The 19,738-nt window shown below is 53.1% G+C and overlaps 6 protein-coding genes across 6 annotated transcripts; 3 read left to right on the top strand and 3 right to left on the bottom strand.

Annotated features, from left to right (window-relative positions):
* Window positions 1-108: 108 nt before the first annotated feature.
* JCM6883_002807 (uncharacterized protein) lies at window positions 109-7,504 on the bottom strand (the record flags this gene model as incomplete). The annotated part of the gene is made up of 10 exons (XM_076630599.1): window positions 109-2,121; window positions 2,192-2,458; window positions 2,519-2,777; window positions 2,845-3,088; window positions 3,162-5,035; window positions 5,433-6,820; window positions 6,881-6,963; window positions 7,022-7,189; window positions 7,265-7,378; window positions 7,441-7,504. 10 exons carry the CDS (start codon window positions 7,502-7,504, stop codon window positions 109-111), a joined length of 6,474 nt encoding a protein of 2,157 aa, XP_076489336.1.
* Window positions 7,505-7,806: 302 nt separating this feature from the next.
* On the bottom strand, window positions 7,807-8,835 carry RPC31 (DNA-directed RNA polymerase III subunit C31; the record flags this gene model as incomplete). Its single annotated transcript, XM_076630598.1, has 5 exons — window positions 7,807-7,826; window positions 7,904-8,081; window positions 8,144-8,190; window positions 8,264-8,431; window positions 8,550-8,835. The coding sequence occupies 5 exons, from the start codon at window positions 8,833-8,835 to the stop codon at window positions 7,807-7,809; spliced, it is 699 nt and encodes a 232-aa protein (XP_076489335.1).
* A 213-nt stretch (window positions 8,836-9,048) lies between these two features.
* Window positions 9,049-10,423, top strand: JCM6883_002805 (cysteine and histidine-rich domain-containing protein; the record flags this gene model as incomplete). The annotated part of the gene is made up of 5 exons (XM_076630597.1): window positions 9,049-9,144; window positions 9,206-9,257; window positions 9,331-9,777; window positions 9,846-10,036; window positions 10,142-10,423. 5 exons carry the CDS (start codon window positions 9,049-9,051, stop codon window positions 10,421-10,423), a joined length of 1,068 nt encoding a protein of 355 aa, XP_076489334.1.
* A 291-nt stretch (window positions 10,424-10,714) lies between these two features.
* Window positions 10,715-14,836, top strand: JCM6883_002804 (uncharacterized protein; the record flags this gene model as incomplete). Its single annotated transcript, XM_076630596.1, has 5 exons — window positions 10,715-10,958; window positions 11,016-11,462; window positions 11,531-13,341; window positions 13,402-14,664; window positions 14,729-14,836. 5 exons carry the CDS (start codon window positions 10,715-10,717, stop codon window positions 14,834-14,836), a joined length of 3,873 nt encoding a protein of 1,290 aa, XP_076489333.1.
* Window positions 14,837-14,979: 143 nt separating this feature from the next.
* Window positions 14,980-17,164, bottom strand: JCM6883_002803 (uncharacterized protein; the record flags this gene model as incomplete). The annotated part of the gene is made up of 13 exons (XM_076630595.1): window positions 14,980-15,012; window positions 15,081-15,122; window positions 15,184-15,354; window positions 15,424-15,687; window positions 15,755-15,780; window positions 15,842-15,967; window positions 16,034-16,095; window positions 16,286-16,314; window positions 16,382-16,469; window positions 16,529-16,608; window positions 16,677-16,722; window positions 16,796-16,825; window positions 16,887-17,164. The coding sequence occupies 13 exons, from the start codon at window positions 17,162-17,164 to the stop codon at window positions 14,980-14,982; spliced, it is 1,275 nt and encodes a 424-aa protein (XP_076489332.1).
* A 153-nt stretch (window positions 17,165-17,317) lies between these two features.
* Window positions 17,318-19,665, top strand: JCM6883_002802 (acyl--CoA ligase; the record flags this gene model as incomplete). Its single annotated transcript, XM_076630594.1, has 10 exons — window positions 17,318-17,684; window positions 17,769-17,882; window positions 17,949-18,251; window positions 18,329-18,564; window positions 18,631-18,681; window positions 18,749-18,846; window positions 18,911-18,999; window positions 19,067-19,184; window positions 19,244-19,548; window positions 19,616-19,665. The coding sequence occupies 10 exons, from the start codon at window positions 17,318-17,320 to the stop codon at window positions 19,663-19,665; spliced, it is 1,731 nt and encodes a 576-aa protein (XP_076489331.1).
* Between the last annotated feature and the right edge of the window lie 73 nt (window positions 19,666-19,738).

Raw genomic sequence — 19,738 nt, 5'->3', positions numbered from 1 at the left:
AAGAAGAGAGATGGGGAAAGAATCAAAGGCGAAATGCAGGGGCACAACGAGAATTATGTACAGAGATGAAGAACAAGTGAATGCAAAGGAGGAAAGTGTCTGTGTGATCTAGTACTGGTGATTCGAAGGGAGAGAAGGAACAGGAGGCATGTCACTAAAGTTTCTTCGAAGAATCGGAGCTTTGAACGAGGCCATCGAGTTTCCTCTGGTCAAATCGCTCAATTTGAACGAAGCTTCACTCGTCGCCATGGTCATTTGACTCGAGACAGAGTCGGATCGATCGAGTTGAGACGCGTTGACCCGGGCTCGACCCGAAGTGTGAGCGAGTTTCTGCAAAGTCGCCTCGCGAGTTTCGAGAGCCGTAATCTTGTTCTTGACCGAAGGAAGGACTGATGATTTGCGAGTCGGAGGAGGTAATGGAGCGGTTGTAGTTGTCGTCCTGAAGTCGGAGATGGAGCGAGTCGAACGAAGACTGATCGGGGAAGAAGTGGCTGAAGCCGATGAACGAGCGACGATGACCTTGCGAGGAGAAGTGGGAGATGGCATCATCATGGAGGAACGCGAAGAGTGGGATTTGATGGATCGAGAGGACAAGGCGGGAGAAGCGCGAGAATCGTGAATGGGAGGGGTCGGAGCAGTTTCGCTGTCGGAAGCAGAAGGGGCGCCAAAGTCGAGCTCGGGTAAGACGGCGTCCAAAGAAGTCTGTCGGAGTGAACGAGTCGAAGAACTCTTCCTGAGAACGTTTGAAGAACGCTTGAGTGACGAGGTCGAAGGTTGTTTCGAGAGTTCCGCAGCCGCTCGGGAGGGTTTCGAAGGACTACTCGGGCCATGCGCGGGCGAAGGGCGATGAGGAAGGGGACGAGAGGTTCGAGAAGGAGGAGGCATCGATTCGAGATCATCATCTCGACCATTTGTATCGAAATGGAGAGGCGAAACGTGAGGCAGGTCGATGTGAGCCTTGACGGGAGAACTGGGAGTAGCGAATCCAAAGGTTTCAGAGGTTCTTTTCGTAATCGAACGAGGCGAAGGGGCAACATCGACGCTGAGAGGGGCTTTGATCGGAGAGGAAGCGCGAGAACGAACAGCTGGGGACCTTGTGACGACGGGTTCAGCCGCGAGTCCCGGACGTTCAGACCAACGGGGGGACGCAGGAGGTTTCGAAAGGCGAGATACCGGTCGAGTCTCGAACTCTTCTGCCTCTTCGTCCTCACTGAAATGCGACTGTATGAGCGTGTCGAGCTCGTCGTCCGATTCTCCGAGATAAGCCAGTTCTTCCGGTGAGCGATGTTCGTTCTCGTCCTCCTCGTCCAGGTACGCATCGTCATCGGGAACTTCATCGAGATCGTCGAGTTGGATCCCGAGACCGTCTGGAGCGTACATCTCGTTCCGAAGGATCGATCCTGAATCGTCGTAAGCCATTTGTCCGCCTCCTCCGTAGTGGCGGTCTTGCTCCTCGTTCCATTGAGCTTCCGTCAATTCTCCTCCAACGTCGATCGGGCTCAACTGTTGAGATTGAGGGCTGAGTCCCGAACGGCGAGCTGTCGCGGAGGCAATCGCAGTCGAGATGCACTGAAGCGACATCTGGTGTTGTAGTTGACGCTCCTTCGCTCGATCGACGAGAAGTTGACCACGAGCCGAAGACGAGGGAGGAGCTTGAGCGGAGAGAGGAGCGGTAGCGGCTCGAGACATTGGTGTACCGTTTTGAGGACTTCCTCCTCGCTCGAGATCATCCGTTCGGAGGGAATTAAGCGACGCGATACGAGATAGCGCGGGTGCACCGAGTCGACTCGGTCCTCGTCCGCCGTTGAGATCCGAGAGATGGAAAGAGTCGACACTGGCCATTCGGGCGATCGGTCCGGTTCGACCTTGTTGTTTCGTTCTCAGGGAGTCGACTCGTCCGTTCTTCAAGCTCGTACTCCAGCTTCGGTTGAGAGGGCGATTCGATCGTTCGGGAAGGGGAGAAGTTCCGATATGACCAGGAGGAGGATCGAGGGAGACGAAATTGACGATTCGAACGGGAATGTCACAGCTCACATCCGCCGAGAGCGAACCTCCGACCGAGACCTTGACTGAATAGGTGACTTCGAGGTGGCGGCCTCTCGAGATACTGAGCGCGTCAGGCTAGAGAACATGGAATAGTTGTCAATAACCGCGGATTGATCATGACGACGGGGGAAAGAAGTGAACTCACGGGTACTTGAAGAGAGTGTGAGAAGTCGGAAGCTTCGCCCGCCTCGACTCCCATCCAACTACCTTTCGCCGTGACACCTTTCGATCCCTTTTTCCCCATCTCGAGAGTTGTTTCGCAGATCTTCTTTCGAGTAGTTTGAGTCTGACAAGCGTCACCGTCGAGGTCGGCTTCTCCACTGACGGGGTCTCGCCCAGTTCCCGCGTTGAGGTGAGCTCGAGGACGGAACACAGTCGTGGTTCGAACGAGCGCGAGGGTGAGCGTTTTGATCTGCAGAACGAGCCCAGCGTTAGCTATCGGCTGTCGAGTCAACACGCGAGCGCGATTTACCTTTTTGCTCGACTCATTCTCGACCGAGACGTCGACATAGCAACGCTGACCTGCGACCCAAGTTCCTCGATGCATCTTTGCCGAAAGGTTGACTTTACCGGATCCACCCATAAAGAGACCTTTCGAAGCTTCGGCGTAGAGGGGTTTGACGGCTGGTGCGAGGACGATCGCAGGGTTGAAGAAGGGGAAGATTTCGACATGTCGATAGAAATGAGCGATCGAGCGATTTGATCCGTTCTTTGACTTCAATTTGATCGAGCTACACGGAGAGGACGGCGAGGCATTAGTTTCAACCCTCGACCTGAGGACAGCAGATCTGTACTCACGCGATTGCGATGTAGCGAACGACACCTTGTTTTCCTTTCCAACCTCCTTTCGCACCTTTTCCGATCGGAATCACCATCTTGAACGGAACGCTGTGCTGACCGACTCGACCTTGTCGGAATCCTTCCTCATCCGCCTCGAGCTCACAGCAAGGGAGAGGAGACGAATTGCCCTTCGAATCTTCCATCGAGGAGACAGAGTTTGCGTGGTGGAAAAAGATGTGTCGAGCATCTTGCGACGATAGTTCTATCGGGTGAGAACGGAGAATGAGGATCAGCTGAATGCAACCAAAAGCTGACCGAGAGGAGAATAGACCTACCTTCGAAACCGACGACGCGAACTTTCGGTCTTCCTACCCAGACTTCTCCTTCCTTCTCTTTCGGTTTCCTTACTCTGATCTCGAGTCGACCCTTGAGAATACCTCCTTCGACTACGAGTGGGGTTTCGAGCATGAGATCGAGCTCGACTCGGGCTTTGCTGGTACTCTTCGCCTGTTCGAGAATGAGAGGAGGAGCGGAAGAGAGGGTAGAAACGCTCGTTCCAGCTCGAGAAGGAGCGCCTTGACGAGTTGAAGAAGTGTAAGCAGTCGAGACGGACGAAGGTGTAGGCGATCCGGCGATGCTTCCGAGGGTGATGACTCCGTTCTTCCCGGTCGGTTGAAGTAACCTTGTGAGTTCGCGACTGCGACGAGAAGGGTTTGCACCAGCTGTGAGAAGAGTCGATTGTCGGTTGAGCGCAGCGGGACGACCAGGTTGAATCGGAACATTCGAAGAGACCGAAATGACCGTATCGCGATCCTCTTCTTCTTCGTCGAGTCCCTCCTCGGTGACGACCGCCTCCTCGCCTTGTGCCATGCCGTCGCTCGTCGAGAAAGGAGTGATATCTTCTCCTTTCGAGTAGGACTGAGTAAACCGATCAAGCGCGACGAAAGCTCCTCCAGTCTCGGCGAGTTGTAATCCTTGCATCGAAGATTGCGACCTCATATTGACGCTGTACGAGCGAGAACGTGGCATCCTCCTCGAAGATTCGGCATCGGCCAGCTGCTTCATTTCTTGAGCCGAAAGAGATCTCGATCTCGCACGAGCGATGGGCCGTGGATCTCCGTCTCGTTCCCGAGGTCTTCCTTCAGATTGACGCAATTTGCGCCGTTCCTCCTCAAGTAGTCGCTTCTGTTCTTCGAGTTGTCGTTCGAGGTGTCGACGCTGTAATCCTCCCGCGCTGCTCGGAACGCTTTCGGGACTTCGACCGTCGTGGACGCTGAGATGGTCTCGCTCTGCTTCATCCTCCTCCTCCTCCTCCTCGCGCCGTTGGTAGTCAACGTACTGAATCGACGAAGCTCCTTGCGAGCTGTAGAGCTGACCGAGTTCGACCATGGATTTCGGGCGCGAAAGAGTTTGTCGTTGTCGTTCTTGGAGGAAAGCGGGAAGACGTGAAGGGCGCTGCGAAGCGGGGGAAGCGTTGTTCGGGTTTGCCATCGGTCGATGGTACGACTGTCGAGAGAGATGAGAGATCTGGGAGTGGGAGGAGTGTGCCGATTCCGAAGGTTCAGAAGGAGGATAAGGTCGAGAAGTTTCGGCGCGCATTCCTGGCGCATGATGCTCGCGAGGGATGTACTGGGGCTTCTCGTGAGCCGGAGAGTGTATTTGTGAGTGATGTTGAAAGTTTGGGTAGGCGCCAGATTCGGTCGAAGAAGGGAGGGAAGATAGGGAAGCGGGAGAAAAGGGTTGAGAAGAAGCAGTGTCGGAGGCCGATGTTGAGCTCGTTTCGAAGTCGGACAAAGGGGAAAGGTCCTGGTGAGGGTGTAGGTACATTTGCTCCTTGCCTCCTCCGGGTCCGAGTACTTCTGGAGTTCCTACTGCGATCCTGACTCTCCTCTGTGAACTCGTTCCCGATATCCCAGATTCCTGTCGAATCATCGGTTCCGGCTGCTGATAATACATTCTCCTACTGTTGAGTCCATCGTCGTACGATACAGAGTGTTGGAGCGGTCGATGTTGAAGATGAAGGAGATGTTTGGAAGGATTGAATGTTGAAGGACTCGCTGTTCGCTCCCGTTGTCGCTGGGCTGGAGACAAGTAGTCGAAGGTGATTCCCAGACCAGAAATTGACTCTTCTACACCACCACTCATACCTCCAAGACAGTTTCCGAGGTGTAAAACGTTTGAGAGCCGAGAAGATTCGAGTTGAGTGAAACTAGAAGGCCGAGGAGTGAGATCGAGATATCGGGGAGTAGGTGTAGTCGCAGGGGGTATAAGTGGATGCGTAAAACTGTGTGAAAAGCTGTCGGCGAGCAAAGGGTGGGAGGCAATAGAAGGAAGTCGATTGCGACTCTCTATGTTTTTTTCGTTCGCTTTTCGACCAACGACTTCAGCTCTCGATTACGCAGTCGACTCAATGGTTATATTATGCTATACTCGACGCGTGAACGGCGTACTAACTACAAAGAGGGGAAACGAAAAATCACGGTATTCTTTCGCAATCGTTCTCTCTCTCCGCTATACTCCTCGCGAGTCGCTCATCCTCCACCAACCTCTTTTGCCTTTCCTCCTCGGCGAGCCTTTGATCCTCTTCGCGTAACCTTCTCACGTACTCTTCGTCTGCCTTTTCTCGTCGTAATCTCTCAGCTTCGTCCTCCTCCCTTAACGTTCTCGCGAGCTCCTCATCCCTCCTTTCCCTCTCTTCTCGCTCACGTTCTTCGGCTTGTAATCGTCTGACAAAGTCCTCATCCGCCCTGCGTTCCGCTTCCCTCCTGTCCCTGACGGCCGCTCTTTCCCTATCCTCGGCTTCAATCGCCAACCTTTGATCTTCGGATTCCTGGGCCAACTTTCTCGCTCTCGCCTCTTGAGCCTCTCGTATTCTCGCCAACTTCCTCTCCTCCGAGATCCTTTCTCGCTCCTTCCGGGCTCGTTCTTCTTCGAGAGCGTTTTCTCCTCTCCGACGCTCGCGGTCAACGTCGGCGTTCATCGTAGACTGTGAGGGAGGTCGACTCGGGAGAGGTGGAGGATGAAGGAGAGGAGCGACCTGGTAAGAAGGAGGTGGGAAAGAGTTTTGACCGTCTCGTTCCCGTTCTTGCGCGACTTCATGATGTTTCGATGCGACAGATGGCGCAAGCGAAGGCGATGTCGTGAAGCCAGCTGGAGTCGGCGGCAAAGGTGGTCTGCTCGAAGAGGTACTTGCGAATCGAGAAGTGGAAGGTGAAGGAGCGGGCGAAGGCGAGTGAGAAGATGCGTAGTTGTGGTGAGGAGAAGGTGCAAGGTTTTCGACTCGACCCGGGCTTGGACTCGGACTCGGATTGTAATGCGTTTGAGGACGAAAGCTACCTGGCATCGTCTCGGTAATGGAAGAGGCTGCTGAAGAGGATCGAGGAGGTATTGGCGGAGGCGAAACGGGAAGAGAGGTCGCGTGGTGGAACTGGGGAGTAGCTTGATAAGCCGAGGAACTTTGAAGCGTCGGTGGATATGAGACTGAGTGAGGTTGAAACGGTTGAGCTGTGTGAGTGGAAAGCTCGGGATTGTGAGGGCCAGGAGGACTGAGGAAGGGGTAGGAAGTCGGCTCTTGCTGAGAGTGAGGAGGAGGTTGAGCGAGGGGAGAATAAGTATATTGACCAGGCGAGGACGATAGGGAAGGATTGGAATCATGAGACAGCAGATTCGGTCTTGGATCTTGTTGCGCAGGCATCGGTGTCGCCTGCAAGTACTGCGATTGGGAATGATGTTGCACACTAGGCATAGGCATTGGGTGAGACGATTCAGGTTCGCCTGGAAACGGAAGAAGTCCCTCTCCGTCACTCTGAGCACGAGGGAGATCAGGTAACTGCTTCGAGGGCGGAGGTTGTTGTTGATAATGTTCGTTGAGGGATAGTCTCGAGAGTGATTGTGGTAGGTTGCCGGGTTGTAAGGAAGCCGGGACAGGTCCTCGCGAGGACGGATCAAGCTTTGACGGATGGCGCTGTAACCCGCTTGTCGAAGATTTCCGTTGCTATCAATTCCAGCACCGAGGTTCAGCGCTGATCCGACAGGAGTCTTGATCTGAGCTCACCTGTGCTTCGAGAGGATAGAATGTCATCTCGACGTAGAGTTCTCCAACGTATTTTCCTTCGCCAGTTTTCAATTCGATCCATTCTGCTGACCAGTGTCAGCCTAGCCCTGCAGAATGAATCGCTCGAGAGAGATGACATACCGTCAAACTCTAGCCAGCTCTTCCCGTCTACTACTACACTTCCCGTCCCGATGAGCTCCTCATCTTTCGCTCTCACACCTTCTTTCCGCATCACTTTGAGTTCCAACGTCTGTCCTTCCGATTTGTCTTCCGCTTCATAAAGCTTGAATCGGAACTCTTCGTCCCATACTAAGGATACATCCACGATCTGATGAGCACAAGAGACAACCAACCAACGGGAGCGAGAGAGGATGTTTGACTTACGCGGAACCTGCCCACCGCCTTTGTCAGTCTTGGTACGAACTTCTTCTTCACCCAGAGTAGCAATCACAAAAGGGTCTTGCTTCGAGAATCGGTGAGGATCAGGTAGGTGCTGAGCTGTTCAAGTTGAACGAGTGTCAGCTCGCTCGACACACGGAGAGGCAGATCGCCCGACTGACCTTTAAGTATGACCACGATCAATAGACCAAGCTCCTTGCGAGGAGATACTGTCGGGACCTCCATCGAAGTGAACAGATGAGGAGAAAATTGACGAGGCTGTGTACCGGCGAAACCGAAGCTGCGGTGTACTATTCAGCAGACAGACTTTAGATGTGATAGCTCGATGACTTGTCAGAACTCGATGCGATATCGAAGTCAGAAAGTCGAAGGAAAAAAGGGAATGAAGTCACGACTTGGATCTCTCCCGCTGGTCAATGCAGATTGAGAACTGCAGGTGACGGAAAGTGCGATATAAGGGCGTTGCATATATGTACAGATACAGTGGCAGAACGAAAGTGGTTACGGATCTCGCGAATGCTCCGTTCTCAATCCATAACTCCTCCGTCTTTTCGAAGTAACAAACCAAAGAGGAAACTCGTCAGCGTCAATCGAGGTAGAACGAGATTACAGAGAGCGACTTACCGTCACCATCTCCTCCTCCGCCTCCGCCAAGATCATCGTAATCATCTCCTTCTCCATTGTCGAAGTATTCCGCTTCGTAATCGTTGTCCCCTTCTTCATCTTCGTCATCGACATCATCGAGAGCATCCTCTTCAGCTTGCGAGTCTTCGTCGGAAGCATCGAGATCGGGAGCAGCGTCCTATCGAGCGAATCGAAGTCAGTCGAAACTCGTGAATTTACTCGAAAGAACCTGATGCTCACGTCGTCTCCTTCGAGTAAACCAGTTTTGACTTGACGTTTTCTTTGACCTGATCTCGATCAAGACAGGTTCAGTGAGGTCACAATCCTGAGGAGTTAGAATCGAGCTGCTTGAAAACTCACCTTCGCTTCCCTTGCCCTTTCGTTTCTTCTCCATCACTGCATCAAACACGGCAGGAGGGTGTAGATCTCGATCGTACTGTCGCGCTTGATGTACTTGCTGTAGCCTGATTGCAGCTTGAGCAGCGCTCGCCGTTTTCGGTTTGAAGCGATCGGACCACCTTTCGATATCTGTTTTCCAACGCACACTCGCAATGTCAACACTCAGGCTCATTCAGCCTGTCCTCGATGGAAAGACCCTTCTGCCGGAACATCCATCGCTAGAAGAACTATAGCGAGCGGAACTCACCCGTTGAAGCTCGCGTTGGAGCGTCGATCCAGAAAGCTGAGAATTTACGCTCCCCGATCATCCTGTTGTACCGCGCCGCAATCTTCTTCTCCCTGTTGTCCGGTTCGGCCGTATCAGGTGCCTCCATCGCGGGATACATGATATCGGTTCCTTCCTTCGACGTTGAGATGATATCGGCCCATGCTAGGTTCCCGATTGGTGGTTGAGGTTTACCACTCGCACCTCCTCCTCTCCCTCCGCCCCTCCCTCCTCGTCCTCCTCCCCTACCTCCTCCGCGAGAGGCCATTCAAGATGAAAAGAAAGGGTTGGAAAAGATCGAAAGTTGAACGACTTGAGGGACCTCGCGAGGGGATCAAGAGGTCGTAGCTTGCCGTATTTCTTGCTGAATACGTCTAGAGATGCGATCGGAGGTGAAGTGCGGTGTAGAAGGAGTCGAGAGAATCTCGGAGAACATTTCTCTCTCCATCTTTGACTTCGGCTCGAACACTCGGTAACGAGAATGGCAACGGTCAAGTGTACTAGGAACGGCTGCGGTAAGCAGTTCAATCCGGCGGAGAACGACGGTGCTGTTTGCTCGTTTCATCCAGGTCATCCCGTAAGTCTCTACTCCCTCTCCCTCGCTGGCCTGCTCGCTGACCACTGTAGAGATGACTCAGGTATTCCACGAAGGTCTCAAGAGCTGGTCATGCTGTGCTTCGACCAACAAACGTGAGATTTCTTCCCTCTCTCTTCCCCACTGTCGTAAGGCTCACCCAGTCTCGTTTCCTCGTGCTGTCGACAGCTACGACCGACTTTGACGATTTCATGAAGTTTGAACCCTGCGCAACCGGAAGCCATTCATCCGAGAAGCCTGAACCTGTTGCGAAACCTGAAGACTCTGCTTCAACTTCGTCGAAAGCGCCCTCTTCGACCTCTGGAACTACCGAAACCTACGGAACCGCTGCCCCTCCTCTACCTCCTCCTCCCTCTGCTCCCTCCGCTTCGACTTCCACTTCGGCTCCTCCAAAACCCGTTTCGACTGCATACGTCGAAGAACAAGATGATCCCGACGTCAAACTCGAGAAGGGGATGACTTGCAAACGCAAGAGTTGTGGGAAGAGTTACGGAGGCGAAGGGATGGAGAGGAGCGAAGAAGAGTGTAGGTATCATCCGGGAGTACCGATCTTTCACGAAGGGTCGAAAGGATTCAGTTGTTGTAAACGAAGGGTTTTGGAATTTGACGAGTTCCGTAAGTCACCTCGCTTTCTCCTACCTGCATTTGCCCGATGCTCATGCAGCTCCCTTCTGTTATGACAGTTCGAATCGAAGGTTGCAAAACGGGAAAACATCTATTCGTCGGAGCGAAGAAGTCCGATTCGGACCAAGCTGTGGAAGAACAAGTCGAATGTCGTATAGATCACTATCAAACTCCTCGACAAGTTATCGTCTCGGTTTTCGGCAAAAACGCAGACAAGGAGAAATCGAGCGTCAAATTTGAGAACGAATCCGTGAGTTTCCCACGCACATCTCTCTCGCACGCAGATGCGGTTCTTTGTCGCCAAGACGAGCTGTGTAATTGATGACCATCGCTGAACGCTGAGCGATCTTGACAGATGACGATCGACTTGATTCTACCTTCGAACAAACGATTCACCCGCACCTTGACCCTCTACGGCCCTATCGACCCTTCGACTTCTACCTACAAAATCTTCGGTACGAAATGTGAGATCACCTTGTCGAAAGCAGATTCAAGGAGTTGGCCGACGGTGACGGCGTTGGATCCGGCTTTGAGTTCAAACTTTGTCGCTCAATTGGCGTTTTCGGCTGGAGGTGGCAGAGGTACTACTGGGGCGAAGGAAGCTGTGTTGGATGAGACGAACAAGGGAAGGGCATAGATTTGAGACAAGTAGAGGGTATTGTCGAGAGGAATCCACTGGTTAGCGAATCATTTTCGAAGGTTTATATGGTTTCGTCTAGATTTTCTTTCGCAATTTCTATGTTATCTTGACTCTTTCAAATTGAGAGATCCCTAGCTGAGAGCGTGAAGGAGCGAGTATCAGAGTGTAGAGTGTTTTGTTTTGATTCTCTCGAAGTTGAAGTCGGCTCGCGCTTGCTCTCATCCGACTCGCGTATCACCTCCCTCTCCCACCTCTCCCGACCTTCCGACTCCGTACAGCTCGAGGTAGATGGCGGCCTCTCTAACAACGCCGCCTCCTCAAGTTCCCGTAGCATCATTCAACCAAGAAGATTTATTGATCTCGATCACCCCATGGACGACACGGACGACCAGCAAAGCGCAAAGAACACCGGGATCTGTATCACCTAGTAAACGTATAACGCGTAGCAGTAGGAACTCACTGGCTGTAGGAGGGGATGAGAACGATCGACTTCAAACAAGCACAACAACAACTCGTAAATCCCGCTTCCACTGTACGGTTACCTTCCCGAGTAGATTATGCTGATCATTCGAGCTTGTGATCGTGCTAGCCGGAACAAAATCTCGGACAACGTTGCTCGACGCCGTCACACCCTCGTTCAAAACAACAGCTCTTTCGACTCCCCTCGTCCCCCTAGGATTGCTCCGATCTGCGCTCAAGAAGAGCGCCTACGACGTATCGACGCCTTCTCAGCTACAGCCGAAAGATTCGAATTCCCCCTCCACAACGCCGATTCGAACAGAACGAATTCTTGCAGCAGCGATCCCGACAACGACTGATGACAGTACTGCTGTAACGCCGAACAGATCGCCGACGAAGACATTGAGGTTTGATGAAGGGGTGTACGAGCGAGAGGCGGAGAAGAAGAAAAAGAAGAAGAGACGGCATTCAGGGAGCAGCGAGATTCAGGATGATGAGGAAGAATGGACCAGTGATAGTGACGAAGAAGAAGGAGCGGAACGTTCACATGTGTCCTCTTCAGATTCTCTGCATTCAGGTGAGACGACGAAACCTCTTTCTTGGATTCTGTCGAGCTTACTGAACCTGATCTCTTCTCCTTGACAGCACCCTCTACGCCTATTCCCGCTGTCCCTTCCCACCTCTTACCGCAAACGCCCTCAGCCTACGCCTTCTCTCCAGCGACTCCCCTCGTGAGGGCTCACGAAAGCTACGACGAAGACGAATTGACGGATTGCGATGCCGATTGTTCGGTTTACGAAGAAGAGGCAAGCTTCGCTTTCACGAACGTCGGAAGACAACTAGTACAGCAACAACCAAGACGACTCTCTCATCTTTCAACGAGCTTCTCTCGGGAGGACGTAGAAGGAACGTCAGAAGCACGGGAGTCTACAAGCGAGATTGTCGAACTAGAGGAGAACGATCGTCGACTGGTATTTGAGGACGAGGACGTTGTCGGAGAGACTGAAACGAGCGATATCGAAGCTGAGGCTACAGCGTCTGATCGACCAGAGGGGGAGGAGGAAGTGCGAAACGATCTGGGAACGAAGTTCGAAGAGTTCGAGGCACCGGTGCAGTCGCAGAAAGTGAATTCGGACGAAGGAGAGATGGAAGGGAAAGAGGCGGACGAAGAGCTTGAAGTTCGACTTGAGTACGCGGAGGCGAAGGAGCTCGAGGTCCCAAGCATTGTCGACGCGCTTCCAGTGTCACACGAATCTAGTCTGGACGACGACGACGAGGAGGAGGGACCAGCAGACGAGACACAGCTACCGAACTCTGAACAGCAATCGCCCATCCTCGAAACCCCTCCATCTCCTTTCCTCGCGGCTACGCCATCTTCTCCCGTCTCTTCGGTACCCACTCTACCTCTATCCTCTTCACCAACAACACTTATCGAGCCCGTTCCCGAAGCACCAAAAACGCCTCGCAAAGCCGATCTTCCCATTTCCGCGTCTCAGAGGACTCCCGTCGTATTCAAGTCCACGCCTGCTGCGCAGCCAAGCACTGAGCCTCGTCCCTTCCGACCGACGCAACCGCAAATTCACGACGCGCCAACCGCTCGACGTCAACTTACCAAGCTCACTTCTCTCGCATCGAAGCGATCTCACGACGACATCCGAAACCTCAAGGAAAAATCCGTCCTTACAGCGATAGTTCCCGGTTCAGCCGCATCCGAAGGTCGACGCGGTCTCACGATGAGCAAACCTAGCTCACTACCGCCTGTCCGAGTCCAATCTTCCGTCAATGCCGTTCCTAAACCTCCTCCCTCAGTCTCACGTCTCGTCGCACCTTCGGCTGTTCGACCCCGAACCAACAGTAATGCCTCCACGTCTCAGCTCCCGACGGTCAACGAGAACCCCAAGTCGACGAAACTTTCCTCCTCCCTTCCCGCCAGCACTTCGATGAAACCTCCAAGTTCGACTATTCCTCGCCCTCGTTCTCTTCTACCTCGTTCCGGACTAAAACCTCCTTCTGCCTCCGTCAAGTCAACATCGCGTACTGGTGTAGGTAGCTCGACCTCTGCTCGCCCGGCACCTCCTCCTTCGAAATCTCAACCTCCTCAGTCGACAGCGAAAACTTCGCGACCGATCCCTTCCTCCACTGTCTCTCGCCCTGTACCTCCTCCCGTTCGATCCGCACGTCCCGATTTGCCTCTTCCTTCTCCCGCACCTCGTCAACTTCCACCTTTACAACAAACGAGTTCCGCCCCGTCTGTCCTGACTTCGAGTCGTGGGCCGACTCCCCCTCTTCAGCAATCGAAAGCGAGTCAACTCCCGCCTGTACCTCGTTCGGCTAGACCAGCGAATCACACTAGACCACTTCCTCCTGTTGCGCCATCGACTGCCTCAGCTCCTGCGCGTGCAACCAGCTCACCGCAGAAACGTCCGCCGATTCAGCCTCATTCGGATGTATCTCTCGTGAGTATTTCTTCTCTGCTTATTGACTCCCAATGACTGATGATCCGATTTTTGTTGCAGCTATCAAACGTGTGCACGATCCCCGTCGCCGCGGAGAGCTCCATCGAGCGGGTCCCTACTCAAGCGGCTCCTCCTTCGACGATTTCTTCACCTCTCCCAGCTTCTCCGGTCAATGAACCCCGTCACATCGACTTGTCCTCTCCCTCGGTAGAACGTACGCGATCTCCTCGACGCGCTATCGCTGCTTCACCCCTACGAAGTCCCCGTCGAGTCCCCCTCTCTCAACCTCCTCCTCCTGCTTTCCCTCCCACAACCCAACAAACGCCATCGTCTACGATGCTGCCCCCTTCAGCCCTCGTTCTACCAGCCGATAAACTCGTCGCGACTTCATCATCCGCTCCAAGCGACGTTTTCGGTTCTGCCCCTCCTCAATCTGCCCCGGTTCGATCATCCCGAATTCGTTCAGCTCGACCTATCGATGAAAACGTCGCCGTCGTCCCCGAACCACTGCCGCAAAGGAGGCTCACGAGGAGAACTGCCGCGGCTTCGTCATCTCTTTCAGCGACAACGAACGATCTCCCCTCAGGACCTCCTCCTCCTCGCGCCGCTCCCAAATCCTCCGCACCTCTCGTGCCCCGTTCGGCGAGACGACCTCCGAAACCCACTCCTATTCCCGATCCTACCGACGAAAGTGTTGACGATTCCACATCTCCCTCTGCCTCTGAACCCGATCTTCCCGTCCCTCTCTCCCTTCCTTCGGCAGCCCTCTTCCTCTTCAACCCCGCTCCGGCACTGACTCAGGAGGAACTGAGTCGATTGACGCAAAGGAACACGAAGAAGAATCAACAGAACTTCAACAAGATCAAGATTGAAACGGTTTATCTCGAAGAGAATCGACCTCCTTCCCCTACGAGCAAGATTCGAAAGTCATTCGGAGCCGATAACTCTTCGACAGGAGGAGGAGGAGGCGCGATGAGTAAAGAAGCTAGTAAAGAATCGAGGGAAGCTCGAGCTGCGAAACGTAGGAGAGCCCTCAGGAGTTCGACGGACGGTAGTGAACTCGAAACGTTACAAGCGGAACTCGGTCAAGGAGATGGAGACTCGCTCGAAAGTCTCAAGATCGAACCGATGTTGCACTTCCGAGCCGCTGGAGATGAAGAACAGTTTTGCTCGCCGGCGAGACCTGTCAAGAAGAGTGGAGGGAAGAAAAAGTCGAGTGTGTCGACATCGGGCGGCAAGAAGCAAGTCAAGTGGGACAAGGCTCTCGTCTACGAAGGCCCTCGACAAGATGCTCTCTCCGACTTGGCGAACGGGATTCTCAAGGTAAGTTTCCCGTCGAGCTCCTCGAGCTCTGTTGGCTGACTTGTTGCTTCTTCTCGCTCGACAGCACGTTTCTCTCGATATCTGGGGAAACTCGACCGATACTTCGACCAGTTTTGCCAAACCCGCTCCCGTCGTGATTCGAAAGCGAGTCTTCAAAGACGACGAGCAATGATTTACTTCCCTCTTACTTTTTTCGATCTTCTCTCCATGTCTATATATCCTTCACCCGCTTTCGAGTAGCGAGCATTTCTTGCAAGAAAGTAAGATTATCAACTGAATACTACAACATGGAAAACCGAGAGACTTCCTCTCTATCTAGTAGCGCATCGTCTCGATGATCCCATCGAGCTGGTAAAGTACATTCATCAGTATCGAGCGATCTCAAATTGGAAGAACCGAGGTGAGACCGAGCTTACGATTCGAATTTGATCAGGGATCAGGAATTTCTCATATGCGAGCTGTAGCACGGGAGGAAAGTTGTTCAACACCGCTCTCGGAACGAGTCAGAGGAGGACGTACGCCGAAAGGAGTATCCCATCCTGTGAGTCGTTTGACGGGAGCTTCCAACTTCAAGAAGCATCGCTGTTGAATCTCTGCGGCGAGTTCACTTCCCATTCCTCCCGAGAGAGGGGCTTCGTGCACGACGATACATCTCCCAGTCTTGTTCACGCTCTTGACAACCGATTCGATCTACCGAGGGAGGGACAGCGGGGGATGTCAGAATTCGGATGCGTAAGGAGGAAGAAGATGAAGACTCACATCGTAAGGCATGATCGTCCTCAGATCGATCAACTCGACACTCAATCCCCTCAAGTCTCGAGGAATCAACTTCTCCAGATCCTCACTCGGATGCTTCAGGTGATGTAAAGCTGACTCGATCGTGTAGAGAGGCGGTCCGTAGGAGACGATCGTCAAGTCTTTCCCTTCCTGGAGGACTTCGGCTGAACAAAGAGGGAGCTCGTAGTCGTCGACGGGGACCTGCTCAACGGAAGCACGATAGAGAATTTTTGGTTCGAGGACGAGCTATGGGCAGTAGGAGGAGCATCCGTCAGTCAATATTCTCGCGTCTTCTATCAGAAGTGACACTCACGACAGGGTTCGGGTCTCGAATAGCAGCTGAGGTAGAAGGGCAGCTCGTGAGCTCGAGGGAGTCAAGTTAGGAAGAAGATTTACACACCGAGTAGGAGACCTTTCGCTTGAATCGGAGATCTCGGTACGACGACTTTGAGTCCGGACGCTTGGAGGAAGTACGCTTCAGGTGATTGAGAGTGGTATAGTCCTCCATGACCCACAGCCGAACAGGCTGACCGAAGTCAAGCCAAAGGTCAGAACCCGAGCAATTCTGTCGAAACTGGAGTTTTGTACTCACGACTTCGGAAAGTGAGGGAACCGCTGTTGAACTGATTACCTGAACGGTAGCGATATTTCGCTCTAGTCAAGCAAGTATTCGAGTCAATATGGATCGCCTGGAGATCATTTCCGCCGCTCGATGGTTCCGGGACAGTCGTGATTTTGCTCTGACGTCGTTGTGATCAGACAGTTCGGCTTACGCTCTGTTCGAATGGGATCGACGTTAGTGAGTTACTCTGGAAGCAGAGTGAAAGACGAAGACCGAGCTTACTCGTTGACTATTTGATCAAATGCTGGAAACTGGCGAGGTGCGATGGAAGTTATCAGACCTTGTTCTGCGATTTGCGATTCTAGAAGAGGAACATACGATGTAGTCGGCAAATTGCATCTCAGCGACTGCCGTGTGACCCATCGCGGCCATTCCAATTCCGAATCCAGCGATACCTTGTTCGGTTCTACCCGTTTACTTTCGACGTTAGCTCATGCAGTCTCGCCATAGAGCTCGTATACATACAGAGGAGTGTTGAAGACTCGGTCAGGGCCGAAAGAGTCAGCAAGTCCCATCGTGCATCTGAAAACTCCTCCGAAGAAAACCTGCGAAGAGCGATGGTGATAGTCAGTGGTGCGATTCTGCCCTCGCTTGCAGACTTGGTCGAGCTTACATCTTCTCCAAACACGACCGATGTAGGATCTTTGACGAGAGTAGTACTACCGCGTGCGAAGGAAGAAAGAATCAGTGAACAAGCGATAAGCTCGAGCCTCGCGTGTTTCCCGAACTCACTGCAGAGCTGATCGAACCGCTTGATACATGCTGTCAGAACCCGACTGGAGTCAGCCTCGTACTCGGCGGGATAGAAGAGAGGACGACGAACTTCATTTTTTCGGTTTCCCGACCACCTTGTTCAACCGGGGTCAAGTCCGCCTCTTTCAACTCTCGCTCCTGCCGCCTCTGCTCCGAGAACCCCACCCTGACCTGTGTCTCATCCTGCCACGATAGTCCAGGAGTCCATAGGGAGTCTTCTCGAGTCGTTCTGAGGAGAGACGAGTTTGCGACGGTAGGTGCTGGAGGGGTCGAGATCTTTGAGTTGGCGGGAGCCGAGAGCGTTCTCGTAGTGGAGAGTAACCTCTTGCTGGCGAGCGAACGTAGCATGGCGAGAAATGCAGTGAAGAAGAGAGTGGGAGAGAGAAAAGAAAGTTCGGTAGAAGTTCGAAACGCAGCTCCACTTCCCGAGAGTTCGGCTTCCCTCCCCAATTGTCCCCGCTATGCTCTTCCACTGACACCCTACTCTCGAAACGTCAAACGATGCCTTACGACCCTTCGACCGGTATTCACACCTCTCCTCTCCCTCCGGTTCAGCTTCCTCAAGAACCCCTCTCCCTTTACGACTTCCTCTTTCCCGACGGCGAAGTCCAAGACGACACTCGCCCAGCGATCATCGACTCCACCTCGGATCGGCAGTATACTCGCAAGCAAGCTCGTGGTCGGGTCTTGAACCTAGCGAAAGCATTCCATGCGCGGGGAATTCGGGACAAAACATGCGCCGTAGTCTTCTCGCCAAACGACATTGACTACGGGCCCTGTCTCTGGGCGACTTTCAGACAAGGTGGAATCGTATCGCCAGCGAACCCGTCGTACAATGCAAGCGAACTCGCCTACCAGATTACAACCGGTGAGTTTGGCATGACCCGAGCGAGTCCCACGAAATTGCCGAGAGGACTCGAAGCTGACTGAACATCTCTTCGTGGTTCGCTAGTTGACAAGCACTATCCTGTCAAGCTCCTTCTCTGTCATCCGGACTCGATCGTCGATGCCGTCAAAGCGTGCGAACAAGTCGGACTCGATTCTCGAATCATCGTCCTCATACACGGTAAGTGCTTCTCCCTCGTCTGACCGAATCCTTCCTACTATGGCTGACGCCCTAGTTCGAGAACAGCCGGTGGGAGTAACAACGAGCTCGCAAGAGGATTCCCGACGCTCGACGATGTTGTCGCCGAATCGAAAAACAACAATTTACCACCTCAAATCACGCTTTCGAAAGAGGAAGCGAAAACCAAGCTCGCTTTTCTGTCGTTCTCTAGCGGCACGACTGGTCTCCCAAAGGCGGTTGAGATTCCTCATTACGCTGTGATCTCGAACGTTCTCCAATCCTCGAGTCATTGGGCCCAAACTTTCCCCTTCAAGAGCTACGACGCGCAGAAGAAGGAGGGTGATGTTGTACTCGGAGTCTTACCGTTCTGTAAGTCTTGAAAACATAGCTCACATTCGAAGTGCTCCGTCGCTCACTCCTCTTCGCGAATTCGTTTTGCATTGCAGATCACATCTACGGTCTCGTCGTCATTCTACACGGATCAATCTACCAGAATCTCCCACTTGTCATTCTGCCCAGATTCACTCTGCCTGGATTCCTCGACGCTATTTCGCGATTCCGAATCTCCATTCTTTTCGTCGTTCCTCCGATGATCATCGTCCTCGTCAAGAACGACACTTCAAAGTACGACCTCAGCTCTGTTCGACTCACTATGAGTGGAGCTGCTCCGCTCACGGAAGAGGTGAGTCTCTCTTGATCGCTCAACTTCTGGCTCGAGCTCACCTTGAATATTTCTCTTTTGCCTCAGACCGTCGACGCGTTTCGCAAGAAGTTCCCACATTCGATGTGTGGACAAGGAGTATGCCGGACCGTGAAGCTCCTAAGTCATCGAGCTGCACTGACTCTTTCATTGTCGTCGTTTCCAGTATGGCACAACGGAATCCAGCACGATCATCACGCTGCTCGATGCCGGTCAGTCCAACTTCCCGGCGTCATCGTCCGGAGTTCTAGTTCCAAACATCGAGTGAGTTGCTCCTCCCTCTTCAGCCTTGCTAGCCCAGCTGACGGCCCCGAGTTTGCTTTTCTAGAGCGAGGATCGTATCCCCCGAAGGGAAATTCCTCGGACCCAACGAGATCGGAGAACTGTGGTCAAGAGGCCCAAGTAATGCCCTTGGCTGTGAGTAGAAGCTGCTTTATCGAGTTCGGACAGTCGGAGCGATCACTGACCACTTGCGCTTTTCTAGACCTCGGCAACGAGAAAGCGACGAAGGAAACCTTCGACGATGAGCGATTCTTGCACACCGGAGACGAGTGCAGAATCGACGAGAACGGCTTGGTTTTCGTCGTCGATCGAATCAAAGAGTGCGTGTCGTGGTCCTCCTCTTCCACTCGATTGATACTCAAACGTTTTTTTGAAACAGATTGATCAAATCGTCAGGTTTTCAAGTTCCTCCCGCAGAACTGGAAGGCCATCTGCTCGCGCACCCGGACGTTCAGGATGTCGCCGTGATCGGAATTCTCGACGAGCGTCGAGGAGAGGCGCCAAAGGCTTATGTCGTCCCTTCGGTGGCATGGTCTTCAAACAAGTCGAACGACGAAGCAAGGCTCATTGAGGCGTTAAAGAAGTTCGTAACCGATCATAAGGTCAAGTACAAGGCTCTCAGCGAAGTCGAGATCATCGATGCTATTCCGAAAACGGCGTCGGGAAAATTGTTGAGAAAAGATCGTGAGTGTCGCCCACAGCGTCCTTTCTATTGCGCACCTCAAGCTGATCACCACTCGAACTGGAATAGTACGAGTCCGACACGCTCAAACTGTCAAGGCACGAAACGCGAAGCTGTAATCGCGAAGTCAAACGAAAGGAAGAAACTCGAGGTCGAGGGAGCTTAGTTATCGGGGTTTCCACTTTGTACCAA

This window comes from Sporobolomyces salmoneus (assembly GCF_050403485.1).
Source record: "Sporobolomyces salmoneus JCM6883 DNA, S_salmoneus_JCM6883_v1_ctg11, whole genome shotgun sequence".
Classification (NCBI taxonomy): domain Eukaryota; kingdom Fungi; phylum Basidiomycota; class Microbotryomycetes; order Sporidiobolales; family Sporidiobolaceae; genus Sporobolomyces; species Sporobolomyces salmoneus.
This window is presented reverse-complemented; position numbering and strand designations above follow the sequence as displayed.